This window comes from Sciurus carolinensis, chromosome 1 (genome assembly GCF_902686445.1).
Source record: "Sciurus carolinensis chromosome 1, mSciCar1.2, whole genome shotgun sequence".
Classification (NCBI taxonomy): Eukaryota; Metazoa; Chordata; class Mammalia; order Rodentia; family Sciuridae; genus Sciurus; species Sciurus carolinensis.
Window position 1 is genome coordinate 77,792,702 of NC_062213.1, and position 12,236 is coordinate 77,804,937.

Here is a 12,236-nt window from a genome sequence, read left to right on the forward strand (position 1 = left end):
TTCCCCCCTAATAAATGTATTAACCTTATTTAAACAAAGATGAGTGAACAAAGGAAGAGAGATTTTAGGTGTAAGCCTGGGGTTTGAGAACCATCACATATCTACCCAAACTCATCTTTCCACTCTTCCCCCTCATCTCTGCAAGCTTTCCTTCTATCATGTTGTTCTTCTCATCATTTCCTTTCTTTGGAAACATGACCTTCCTTCTCAGTCCCATTAAGTCTTTACTTGTTCACATCTAAACTTTCTTTTGAGACCCAGCAGAGAAGCTCAACTCCAAAAGCCTTTCCTAACCCTCCTTACCTGTAGGAAGTACACCATGGCAGTGACATATTATCATGGCACTGAGAACAAACCTCAAAGACACGGCACTAACTGAATTCTGTCTCTCCTTGTAAAACTTCAGATCTGTCTGGGTAAGGCCAGTCAAGTCTTACAAGATTATAGCAATTGTGCATTAAAAATATTTATCTGCTTCCAGTTTACATAAACAATTTTAGGGCAAACATTCAATAAGGCATCTTTCCCATTGCTCCCAAGATTTCATCTCTTTCTGCTGCTGTGGGCATAGATGGTTTCACTCCATTCTGTCTTCTTTGGATCATGATGGAATTCTGTGTATAGGCATAAAAGAAGAAACCAAAATCAATCATGTACGAAACGCTAATCATTTGCCAGTGATTTGCTACTGCTTTCTCAAAAAGAAAACTCTAAAAATCAAGTTAAATAAATCCAAAATGTAGTTCTGGGACTCCTGATAAATGTTTCAAACAAACAAAATAAAAATGCTTATCCTCACAGAAATATGCTAATAGTAATTGAAATAGGGACATACCATGTGAATATAAGAGCATAAGAGTGTATGTATACAGTCTACCAAGAAGAGCTACTGTGTAACTGCTAGATAAAACCAACAGTCCATTTAGCAAAATAAAAGGAAGTAACTGGATCCAGTGTTCAGGGAAACAGAAATTACATATCAATGCATTGGGAAAAATGGAACCATTTTAACTACCATGAATGGCGGTGGGAAAGGAGGCAGAAACGGAAGCCTAATATGACATGATAGCAAGGTAAGTTATATGTTCTGTTCACCTTCAGGAAAACTAAATTTACAACAAGGTTTATTATTTTAGGGCTGCAGATTTATGTACTTAGGAATACTCGCTTATATTAAAACTGCATTCAGATACCATAGAGTAGGATGAAATAATTAAAAAGAGTTCTCTAGGATCCTTCAGGGTTGAAATAACACACAGAGAATAGCAGAAAAGTTGTTTCCTTACGGCCATCACTGGTACAGGACTGTGGCTATTGGTTAATCTTGGGTCTCAGTTTCATGCCTTAAGAGATGGGTTTTAAAACAAAGTTCATCAAGTTAGGCTTACCCAGAATCTTCGGCAGTTTTTGTACTTCAAGAAATAACTGGAACATCTTTCCCTGTCATAATTATTTTCATCCATACATCTGGTAGAAGCATCAGATTCCTTAAATATGTAAGAAACCCATTATTTAAAAAGTAGAATGAGATCTTAAAATGATCTGAATAACAAAAACTTTAAAACTACTTCATCCCAAGACAGATAAAATGGATCATTTTATTCAATAGGTACAATAAAACAACTATCCTGGGGAAGATATCTTACTTTTCATCGTCTGGGCGAGTTTTCTGAATATCTGATCACAGGAGTTTGAGCCAAAGTATGAACTGGGATCATGTGATTCAGAAACTGTAGGAAGGAGCAATACCCCAAAACCACTGCTGCGTAGTTAGAATGAGAAACAAGTCTCTTGACTCACAGTGCAGCTCTCCTGGATTTTCCAAATTCTCAGTGTGATTTGATGTTTGATCTTAATGCTGATTTTGAGATTTCAAATAAATTGCTAATAAGTGATCTACATCAAGGCAACCTAAATTAACACCATTCACCTCAATGCATTTTTGGCTATCATTCACTCTATTACGCAAGTAAGTACACTATTATGCAAGTAATTTTAATAGTTATCATTAATATCACTTCAAAACCAAAGTGAACACAGGGCTGTGAGTTTAAAAGAGGGTAGGTGCCATTTGGGAATTAAATTTAAGCTGTCTGAACTGGAAGGAGATTGGATAACAAACTTCAAAGTGAAATGGATGATTATAAGCAGCTATCTAAAAGAAAGAATTAACTAAACAGGTAGGCGATTTGCTTCACAGATCTAAGAAGTGTTCTATTTAAACAGATTTATTTAATCAAGTTGTTGAAATCTGAACTAATATACAGAACAAATGTGTATTTTTGAAAAATGCACATAGGATCAGGCAATGTAATTCCTCACAGCATCAATATGATGACAGCATTGTTCAAGGGTGGCAAAATTACAGGAAAGTATTATAAGACATACCAAATTAATGCAAATAAAAGATTATTACAATAGAATATCCTATCTATAAGATAACTTTGTGAAAACCTTTAGGCTTAAAATAGGTTTTCTATTATCATCCAATTACTCTCAGTCAGGTTGTCTCAAATCACTGCTATTAAACACAAACTTCAGTGGCAATTTAAAAATGTGATGCCTTCCAGTTTTCCATATTTGGACTAAAGATTTGTTTTTAGTCTTACAAATGCCTGTCTACTTTTATAGTGCCAACTAAATGTGTGCATATTTTACAAAGAAGCAAAATTAAAGAAAAGAAGAATCTTTATTAGCTATATCATGAACATCTAAAAATACTCTAGTGAAATAAAATACACTGGTCAGGAGTAAGTTTTGTACAGAAATAACTTTATTCAACTACAGAAAACAGATGCCCAAAAAATTAGAAGAAATCTGTTTTATTTAACTTAACACTCATGAAAATGAAAAACAAACCACCCTACCGACAAACAAGGATTTATGTCAGGATCTCTCAGTCGCCGCATCACCACAGGCATCCTGTCTTCTTACTGAAGGTTGATGGACAAAAAATTGTTAGGCAGTGGATGACAGAAAATGAGTCAATAAGTTTCACTGGCCCCACAAATACTGAAAATTGAATTCTGGCATAATGATCACTTAGAATTTCATGGATCCTCTGTATTTTGGATATGTTTCTCCTTTGTATGCCATGGTGCCTTAATACAAAGCCCATATTGAAATACATCTATTGAAATTTGATTATAATGCCCGGTGAGAAAGATAGTTCAAGTATATTCAGTTGTGGCTTAGGTGTAAGTCACTAAATATACTAATAAAATCTAATAATACTTCCTTATTATACACTGATTAGCATATAAAATAAGGAAAGAACAATCCAGTATAGCCCAACTTTAGCAAAAACTTTAGTCAACTGATGGACAAGAGTGACTACTTTGTGGACAACAATAGGACAGCCAATATAGCAGAAAACCAAGTTATGGTTTAGTTGACATTCTGCAAGCCCAGAGTTAAAAAAAAAAAAAAAAAAAAAAAAAAAAGTCAAAAAACATTTCTTTCAGTTAACTCCATTTGGGAGGGTTCAGCTGAAATTGTTATGGCTATTACCTTCAAAGAAATGGCATAGAAAGGACTAAAAGCAAAAAATTAAAAAAAAAAAAAAACAAGTAAACTATTTCAAAGTAATTTTGGTTTCAATATATTGGTATACTACTAATAAACCACCCACAATATTTTTAAAATGCTCTGAACTAAGCCTAAGGAGCTGATCTGTCTTGTAATCACAAATCTAGTTCTAGCTTAATCATCCTTCTACCTAATAGTCAAAGGATAAACCAGCAAATAATGTATTGTGACCTACAACACTCCACTGAGTTAAAAAAAAAAAATGAATTTGTCAGTAAGACCACAGAGGTGAGAATTTTTATATGAAATGGTCTCAACTTTCTGTGCCCAAGAGGAGAATCACAAAAAATATCAGTAGTGTTAAAAGAAATACAGTATATTCAGAAAAAAACAACCAAATCACATAAGCTTCTAAAAAGTGTAGGTATTCTCTATCAAGAGTCAACTAGTACATCTGGGAGCAAATGTACCACCAGGAAAGAAGGTCTACCCATCCCTGCCTCAGCCTGGACACCCGGGGCTCAGATACAGATCCTGAATCCCCATGTCAAAGTTGTTAAATGTTTTTATTTTGTTCTATTGTAGCTCTTTTTTCCCCCTTTTCTGATGACTGATTTACAAAATAATGTCAGGTTCTGGGAAGGCTCTGGAAGTGGGGAGGAGAATCAAGACCAGTAGTTAGGGAAGTTGGGGGTCTTTTGCCAAAAGCCTGACTAGAGTGGTCTGGATAGTTTGGCAACTCCTGAATGGGAGCTCAAGATACCTCTTGTGTGGAAGGGTCCCTGGATTCTCCATAGCGCCCACCTCCTCCTTCAGTCATGTTGAAAGTAGAGGCAGAGAACATAAGAACTTACAACAGGCCATTTCTCACTGGAAAGGAAAACCTGTCATCTGGCTTGATGGAGAAGGTTCTACCTTATACTCCTAGTACAATGTCTATACAGTGTGCTAGAATAGCACATTTAGAAAGACCCAAAAAAAAAAAATTAAAATACTTGAATGGGTTTGTATCACATTAGTGTTATTGAGAGTATCTGCTTTCCCAGCTGAAGCTTTTCTTTTCTACACAAAAAAAATGTATAAAAATAAATATTAAAAAAGGGAAAAGACAGATGTTCAGGTTGAAGGAGTAATTGCCAAGAAGGGCAGGAAAGGCTTTGGTTATTCTGAGGTCCTTTAATTTTTAGTAATCATTAAATAATTTTGTGATTTTCATTGAACAACACACGAAAACAGCCAGTGAACTGAAACATGTTGGCAAAAAGGAAATTCAAAATGCCATTCAATTATATCTGAAACCTTTCACTCTCTGGAACACAATTCTTTTGCAGGCTTGGCTTCTCCTAAGAAAAATAATGGTGCTAAATAAATTCACAACTTTCTTTTCCATATCTATCCTGTGATGTGAGAACACAGAACTCTAAGCTGTTCATAACTTTAGTATACAATAATCTTAACAATGATCAGACACAATTAAAGTTGGGTGCCTTACATGAAAATATTCTACTCTGTATTTCATTATCATTATCAGTCAGAAATTTTTTAAAAATAACAACTAGGTAATATCACATACATCCCGAACACGTTCGCTGCATTATTCGCATTTTTTTTTTACGTTTCATTTTCTTTTCCTTCTGGATTATAAGCATAAGTCACTCTAAGTTTGGATTTCAGAATATCACCTCCTTTGCATGATTTCCTATGTTTTAACTGGAAATGAAGAGGAATGTCAATTTACAGAGGGAAGTAAAGCTGAAGGACAAGATCGAGTGCTCAGCTAAAAAGGCCTTATCTCCTTACTTTTTGAAGGTACAGAACTAAACAAATGTTACAAGTCTCTAATACTAGCATAATAGCTAGAAAGAAACCCAAACAAAGATTTGAGGGAGGGGTCACATCTGAGGCATAACTCTGAAGTCCACTCTAAAGAGCAAACTCGTTCAACAAAGTAGTTCTTGATTTCTCATACAGTACTTCACGTTCCCACTCTTCAAGTAGCTTTTAAAGGGAAGGAAGGAAAGGAAGGTTACTGAACACGTGCATGCCCACTGGCAGGTCAGAGCCTAAGCAGGGTCTGTGACTGCTAAATCGAGAAACAGAAACACACCATGCCGTTAACCACTGTTGGGTGCAGAGGGCCAGGGAAGGGTCCATACCGGAGCCGGGCAGAGAAGCCGAAGGAAAAACTGAAAGGATGTGAATTCGAGGCCGCGCTGCCTTCCGAGGTACTGCCTGTTAACATTAATCGAGGACAACGGATATAAGGTGAACACACCTTTCTTGGTGCTGCGACGAAGGGTCAGAGACTGAGAGAACGCAGAGAATGGGAAGCCGAAGCATTCTAGTTTCGAAAGCTGGATAGGAGGATGAAGAAGATCTGAAGATGCTGTGACAAGACAGGGGTCACTTTCCTCGCCCCGGGCCATACAGAACCGGGTGGCGAGAGAAGGACTAACAGGAAGCGGCCCGCACTGCGTCAAGGCCTGAAGGGAACAGCTGTGCGCCGCAGAAGTGGATTTGGACCCCGTGGCGGCCCAGATGCGCCCCTTTCTTTCCGCTTCCCTGTAGCGGCAGTGGAGGGAGGGGCGGGGGACCACTCACCTCGGGCTGCCGCTTCGCCAGCGCCCAGGCCGTCTCCAGCTCCAAACACGTCAATGGCTCACGCAGCAGGACCTTAAGTAGCGCGCATCCCAACGTGCTGCCCCCGCTCCCCGGCGGCCACCCGCCCAATCGGCGCGCGGCGCCATCAGACTGACAGGCTCTCTGAGCTTTGCGCGGCGGGGGCGGGCGGGCCTCGCCCCGCCCTCGGCTGGAGGGAGGAGGGCCGAGGCGGGAGGAGTGGGCGGGGCGGGGCGCGCAGTCCCGCCTCCTCCCCCGCCCCGCCGCGCCCCCCGCGCCGAGGCTAGCTTCTTAACACTTCGGCTTGACGGACGGGTGCCACGGACCAATCGGCAGGCCGGCAGTCGGCGGCGGCGAAGCCGAGTGGTCGGCCCCAGGGAGGAGCGCGAGAGGGGGCGGGCACAGCGGCGGGTGGGGGCCGGGGGCGGGCCGGCGGGAGGCGGGGGCGGTGGCCGAGCAGGCCGGGGGAGGCGGCGGTGGGCGCGACGTCGGCGGCGGCGGCGGCGGCGGCAGCGGCAGCTGCAAGTTGGGCTGCAGGGGCAGCGCATACACTACAATGGCTGCTGGAAAGAGGCGTAAGGAAACAATTTCCAGGCCCGCCGCGTCCAGCCCGAAATATGAGAAAAAAATTATTAGAAATTCCGCGGGCGGTGTAAAGGCGGCGGACGGGCCGGAGGGAGGATGTTAAAGCCCCGCGGTGAGTTCTCCCGGGGTCCGGGGCGGCGGAGAGGCGTTTAGCGGGAGAAATATCAGGGTTATTTAAATTATGGGACTAGCTGAGGGGGCAGAGGAGCAGCGGCGGCGGCAGGAGGAGGAAAAGTTTGTGCTACTCTCAGCCCCTGCTCAGGACCCCAGAGAGAAAAAATAATAATAAAAAATAAAATAAAATAATTAAGCGGGGCTGCGAGAACTCCCGAAGTCGCTTCTGACAGGGCAGGGGGCGATGCGACTGGGGACCCGAAGGTGAGGTCGGTGGGAAAAAAAAAAAAACCTTTATTCAGGGTCTGGAAAGTTTGAAAAGTTTTCCTCCTCCTCCTCCTCCTCCTCTCTGGTGCTGTGAATATTGTGACAGCGGCAGCGGCAGCAGCGAGAGCGGAAGACATTAGAGACCCGAAAAATAAGGGAAAAATTAATATAAATTCAGTTTTGAGAGTAAAGTCTCCGCATTTTCCACCAAAACATCCCGGGGGAAGGTCGCTTCCCAAAGGGCCTGGCGGAAACCCGCAGTCGGCAATATTTGGGGGGCACTTTGAGTGACTTGGGGTAACTTTGCCCCTTTTTCAAAAGAGGTTTTTCTTTTCTGGAGAAATGAATTTGTTTTTGCCCTTTCCTCAGGTGGGCGAGTCGGGGTCGGGGTGCGGGGTCTGCGGGGAGGTGTTAGCCCGGGGTGTGTGGCTGCGAGGGGGGAGGGGGAGGGGGTGTTAAATGAAAGCAGGAGATCGGCACAGAGCAGGGACAGCTTGTTGTCAGTATCATAAACAACCAAAATGGAGGGAGAACTCAGGCATATAACCAAATAAAAATTTTTAAAAAATCGCAAAAAATCCCTAAAAATCCGGGATGCTCCCCCTTTTCTCGCTAAAGGTAAAAGTATGAACCGCCTTTCCCCTGAAGTCCATTTTGACTTTGCAGGGACCAAGGAGTTAATATTTATTTATTTTTTAAAACTTTCGAAGGGCAAAAGCCTTTTATAACTCAACCGACAATGAGAAAACGTGAAAATCCGATGCAAGAGAAGCAGGGGGAGGGAGGGGGGAGGTAGTAGTGCAGAAACTGCTAAACTTATTGGTAATGTGGACTGATCTGAGATAAGATAAACACTATATTTGGTATTTTATAACTCCTTTTTAATGATCTTTGTGGGGTTTGGGGTTTTTTTTTTTTTTTTTTTTTTTTTTTTTTGGTGGAAAAAAAGTGATGCCATTTTCTTAATAGAGTTAATATGTGTTATTGGAAGAATAAACCTTTCCGGCTTTAGATTGCATTTTCGTCGCATTTATGCTTCAAGTTTTGTTAGTGGCTCCCTCCTTTATTTAAACTGGGCTTTCCAGAGGAGGGGTAGAGAGGTGATGTTGCACAGAGAGACTGGAGTGCAGGACTGGAGTACCTTCTGGGGAGGGGTAGGGAGTTGCTTAGTTTCTCCCTTCCTGACACGTTTGCTTCACCTGTTCATCCTCACTAAGGAATGTTAAGCAGAGGTTTTCTGGCTTTATCTGTATAAAAGGATGGTGACTCTTGCATCACATTGATGTTAATGGCAAAGTGCTGCTGATGTTGGTTCCACGTGGGATATGGGACAGAGCTGGGCATTTTAAAGGGACAGCTTCTCTTTTCTTACGGTTTTCATCACCTCCCAGACTCACTGTCTGAGGACCAAAAGCAGAGGTGCTGGGAGGGTGTGGTGATGGAAGAGCCTTCTCTTTCCATTACTCAAGTGCACCCACCTCTAGGAGTGATGGAGAGAGAGGAGGGATAAACAAGCTCAACAGTAGATGAATATGCATATAGCTTAGTTTGCATCCAAGCTGTTCTTTTGTGTAACAAGCCCTCCCAGGAACTTTTCATGTTACATTGCTTTGCTTTGGAAGCTGATTTTGGAAGGAATTGTGGAAAAATGGAAATAGTTTAAGGTGTGTGGTGTAATAGTATAGCATTATTGAACAGTTATGAATTCTGTGCAGTGAGATCAAAGAGCTATGTATGCCATAATGTGATTTTACAGCCATTTTGTAAAAGCTGTAAAATACCTAATATTCAATTTGGCTTCAGGTACATTGAGGACTTCTGGTTAAAATTTACAGAGTGGTGAAGATTCTTTAACATCATAAGCAGTAAGCATTTCTTTGTGGGGGGGGAGCATATACACCAAGACCAAGGAAAAGTTTACATGTATATTCATTTTTAAAGCCCATCCTATACATATGCTATAACTTTGAAGCTTTGAAATAAAAATATTTTAAAATTCTGAAAACTGTCAGTTTGCATCTTTTAAGTTGAATTTATTGGTGTTACTTAACAGGAAATGTTTACCAATCATAAACTACTATCAGCTCCTATGTTTCAGATGTCCACAGTGTTTTCAAAATTTAAAATGTGTGAGTTGTTAGCTGCACTGTATTTGGGATTAAGGTTAATCTTGAATAGAAGTTAACTGTTGTTCGTTTTCCACAGGTATATGGAATTTCTGAAATAAATTCCTATTGTCCTTTGTTTTTATGATTTATAGAAATGGATTAAAGTTAGAGTTGAATTTTTAGATTTTTTACACAGAATTTTTTTTCTTGCCATACTATATACACAAATTATTGTTTTGCAGTCTATTGTATGTTAACTTGTGTTACTAACTGAGCTCTTTTGGGCACCTTTCTATAAATACCTCCATAGCAACATTACATTGATGTGGTAGTGTTTGAGTATATCATCTTGTGGCTTCTATTTTGGAAATAATTACAACTTTCTAAGAACTCATCTTAAAAATTAATGCCATGAACCACTGCTAAATCAAAATTGATTGGAAAGGAATTGATCTACTAATGGAGAACCCCCTCCCAACAATCTTCTGTCCAGAGGTTTTAGAATGCCACCAATAATTACAAAACCTTTGAGGTTTATCTTACATTTTCATTGTTTTTTGGCTTAAGACAATTAAATTGACTGTAAGTGGTCAGAATTTTTCTTTCTATTTTAAATAAATGGGACTTTTGGATCTTGAATAGTTGCCACTTTGACAAGCCAGATACTAATATCAATAAATTCAATTTCTGGAAAAGTGAAGGGAAGTATTTCTTCCAGTTATATTAAATCATTGAACTGTTTAGGTTGTTCAGACACTTCAAGTTATGGTTAGGTTATTGTCAGTCTAAATTGAAGTGCTGGTGTTGTGGGACTTTTTTTTTCATTTTTTTTATATAAAAATATATAAAAGATATAAAACTTCTTATTTGGGTTTTGCACAACTAACTACTTGCCTGTATTAGAAAATGCACTTAGAGTGCACAAATATGAAATCTGTAATTCCTTAGAGAATTACTTAGATAGATTACAGCAGAATTATTTAGATAGGTTACAGCATAATACCTAGTTTGATTTGGTTGTTAAGGTTTTTTGATGCCTTAGAAATATTACCTGTTGAACATTCTTTGTCTGAAGCTAGTATAAAATTATACCAGTTTAAAGAAATAATCTAAGGATATTGTATACCCAAAATGCTATTTCATTTAGAGAAATCTCACAGATTAATACTTTAATTTGAAATTTATATGCCAATTTTCATATTCTAAATTCTAAAGAATTTAGTTGCTATGGCAGATGATTTTCTAAGTGTGGGTTAATACTGATAAAATTCTATATATTTATTATGACCAAAATATTTTAATAAACAGACATTTTACAGCTAAGTAAATTAGTGAATTTTCTTTTATCAATATAGTTTTAAAATGTTAAGGATACTCTTTGTGTTTTAATATCAATAAAATATGAGGAATTTCCCTTCATTTTTAACATGATCCTAGTTGTCACTGAATACATTTTGGTTTGGTATTCTGGAAATGTGCCTTTCTTAGGATTAAATTATTGTTTTCTAAATTAAATGTAATATTCCTGTCTTAACGGAGATTTGAAAAACCAGACAACTAAAACATATCTATAACAATCTTTAAAGTTTTATTTTAGTAATCATTTGCTTCTTGAGCTGTGTAATGAAAAATGGTCATACTTCTAGGAATGTTTTAATATTTTTTGTTTAGAATCTTATTCTTTGAAAAATCAAGATATGTGAAAAATTACCTGTTACACACACACACACACACACACACACACACACAAAGATAAATTTTATTAAATAACTTTACATTGCTTTGAATACATGTTCTTTTTTATATGTTTATAAATGTATAAGAAATAAATATAAGTTTGTTCTCTTTGTATTGGTAATATCTTAGATTCTTTAGCTGAGTGAAGGAAAACTGAATCTGTACAACAAAATCCAAGATAGTGAATATGTTCAAAGTGAAAGGGCTATAAATTGTCCCTTGAGCCAGTTCTTAAATGTTTTAAGAACCTGATAAACACCTTTTCTGGAACATTGAATACTTTGGGGAAAAAAATCAGTAATTGCAAAAAAACAAAGGTGAACCTTTAATTTCTTTAATTTTAACAGGGATTAATGTAGGCATCATATTTAACCAATTAGTAAGTGTTTAGGTAGCCTTGGAAAAGTATTTACAAATAAGTTAAATTTGAGGGCAGGGTACATCAGATTGATGAACTGTAAAGTTAACTATGACTTTATAATTTATGCATGAGAATTCTTTTCTCTTTTATCATAAGAACACTATAGAGGTAACTAATTCTTGCTTTTTGTATCTACTTCATTGCCTAAATTTTTTGAAATGCCCAAACCTAAATTCAGTATGTTACTACTTTTGCTTTATATCAGGGCACCTTTTATATCTCATTTGTAAATTTAATTTTAAAATTTGAGAAATTAAGTGAAAATTTTCAGATTAAAATATTTTATAAAATTACTGGTGTATAGGTGTATTCTTAATTAACATTTGAAGTTATGAGATATACCAGTACGAAAACATAGTAGAAATTATTTTAGAGGTATAATTTGATTTTTACTTTTAATTGGCCTCCTAGCCTATGGTTTACGTTCTACTTAGTGTGTACACCTGTCCCTGCCTCCTCTTTGCAGGGTGATGTTGACCAGGATATAGTGGTGTGAATCTGTCTAGGGCACTTGAATATTTTTGTTTTTTGATTTTGTGTTATGTATTGGTATTTGTTGTTCTAAGGATTTTGCTTTTTTTAAAAAAATGGTTATCAGAATTCAAAAAAGATTATAAAACAGAAATAATATCTCATTTTTTAAAAGTGAAGTGGTGTGATATTGCATTAAAATTTGTTAGTATTTTAAAGTCCCTGGATGTCTTGTAAACAGAGTTACTACAGGATCATGGTATTAAAACTAACCACAGTGTGTGTTGGGAATTTGAGATGACTACCTAAGAAGTGTGTGTGTGTGTGTGTGTGTGTGTGTGTGTAGAATTAATGAACTTATGCAATTATATTCCAGGTAAATAGGA

General features: G+C 38.2%; 2 protein-coding genes across 6 annotated transcripts in view; one reads left to right on the plus strand and one right to left on the minus strand.

The window, feature by feature from the left end:
- Nucleotides 1–450: 450 nt before the first annotated feature.
- On the minus strand, nucleotides 451–6,218 carry Chchd7 (coiled-coil-helix-coiled-coil-helix domain containing 7). 3 transcript variants are annotated; one of them, XM_047521697.1, is made up of 5 exons: nucleotides 6,130–6,161; nucleotides 5,685–5,760; nucleotides 2,868–2,933; nucleotides 1,389–1,487; nucleotides 451–614 (listed from the first exon to the last, which is right to left on the minus strand). In XM_047521697.1, exons 3-5 carry the CDS (start codon nucleotides 2,919–2,921, stop codon nucleotides 510–512), a joined length of 258 nt encoding a protein of 85 aa, XP_047377653.1. In that variant the 5' UTR covers nucleotides 2,922–2,933; nucleotides 5,685–5,760; nucleotides 6,130–6,161; the 3' UTR covers nucleotides 451–509. The 3 variants fall into 3 exon arrangements, with proteins under 3 accessions (XP_047377653.1, XP_047377644.1, XP_047377637.1); XM_047521688.1 differs by lacking the exon at nucleotides 5,685–5,760 and adding an exon at nucleotides 5,804–5,882 and having other exon boundaries at nucleotides 6,130–6,144; XM_047521681.1 differs by lacking the exon at nucleotides 5,685–5,760 and having other exon boundaries at nucleotides 6,130–6,218.
- Nucleotides 6,219–6,691: 473 nt separating this feature from the next.
- Plag1 (PLAG1 zinc finger) overlaps nucleotides 6,692–12,236 on the plus strand; it is a 45,890-nt gene continuing 40,345 nt past the window's right edge. For all 3 annotated transcript variants that reach the window (XM_047522576.1, XM_047522596.1, XM_047522586.1), the window contains exon 1: nucleotides 6,692–6,844. The gene's annotated coding sequence lies outside the window, so the exon portion shown is untranslated. The remainder of the gene's footprint in view (nucleotides 6,845–12,236) is intronic.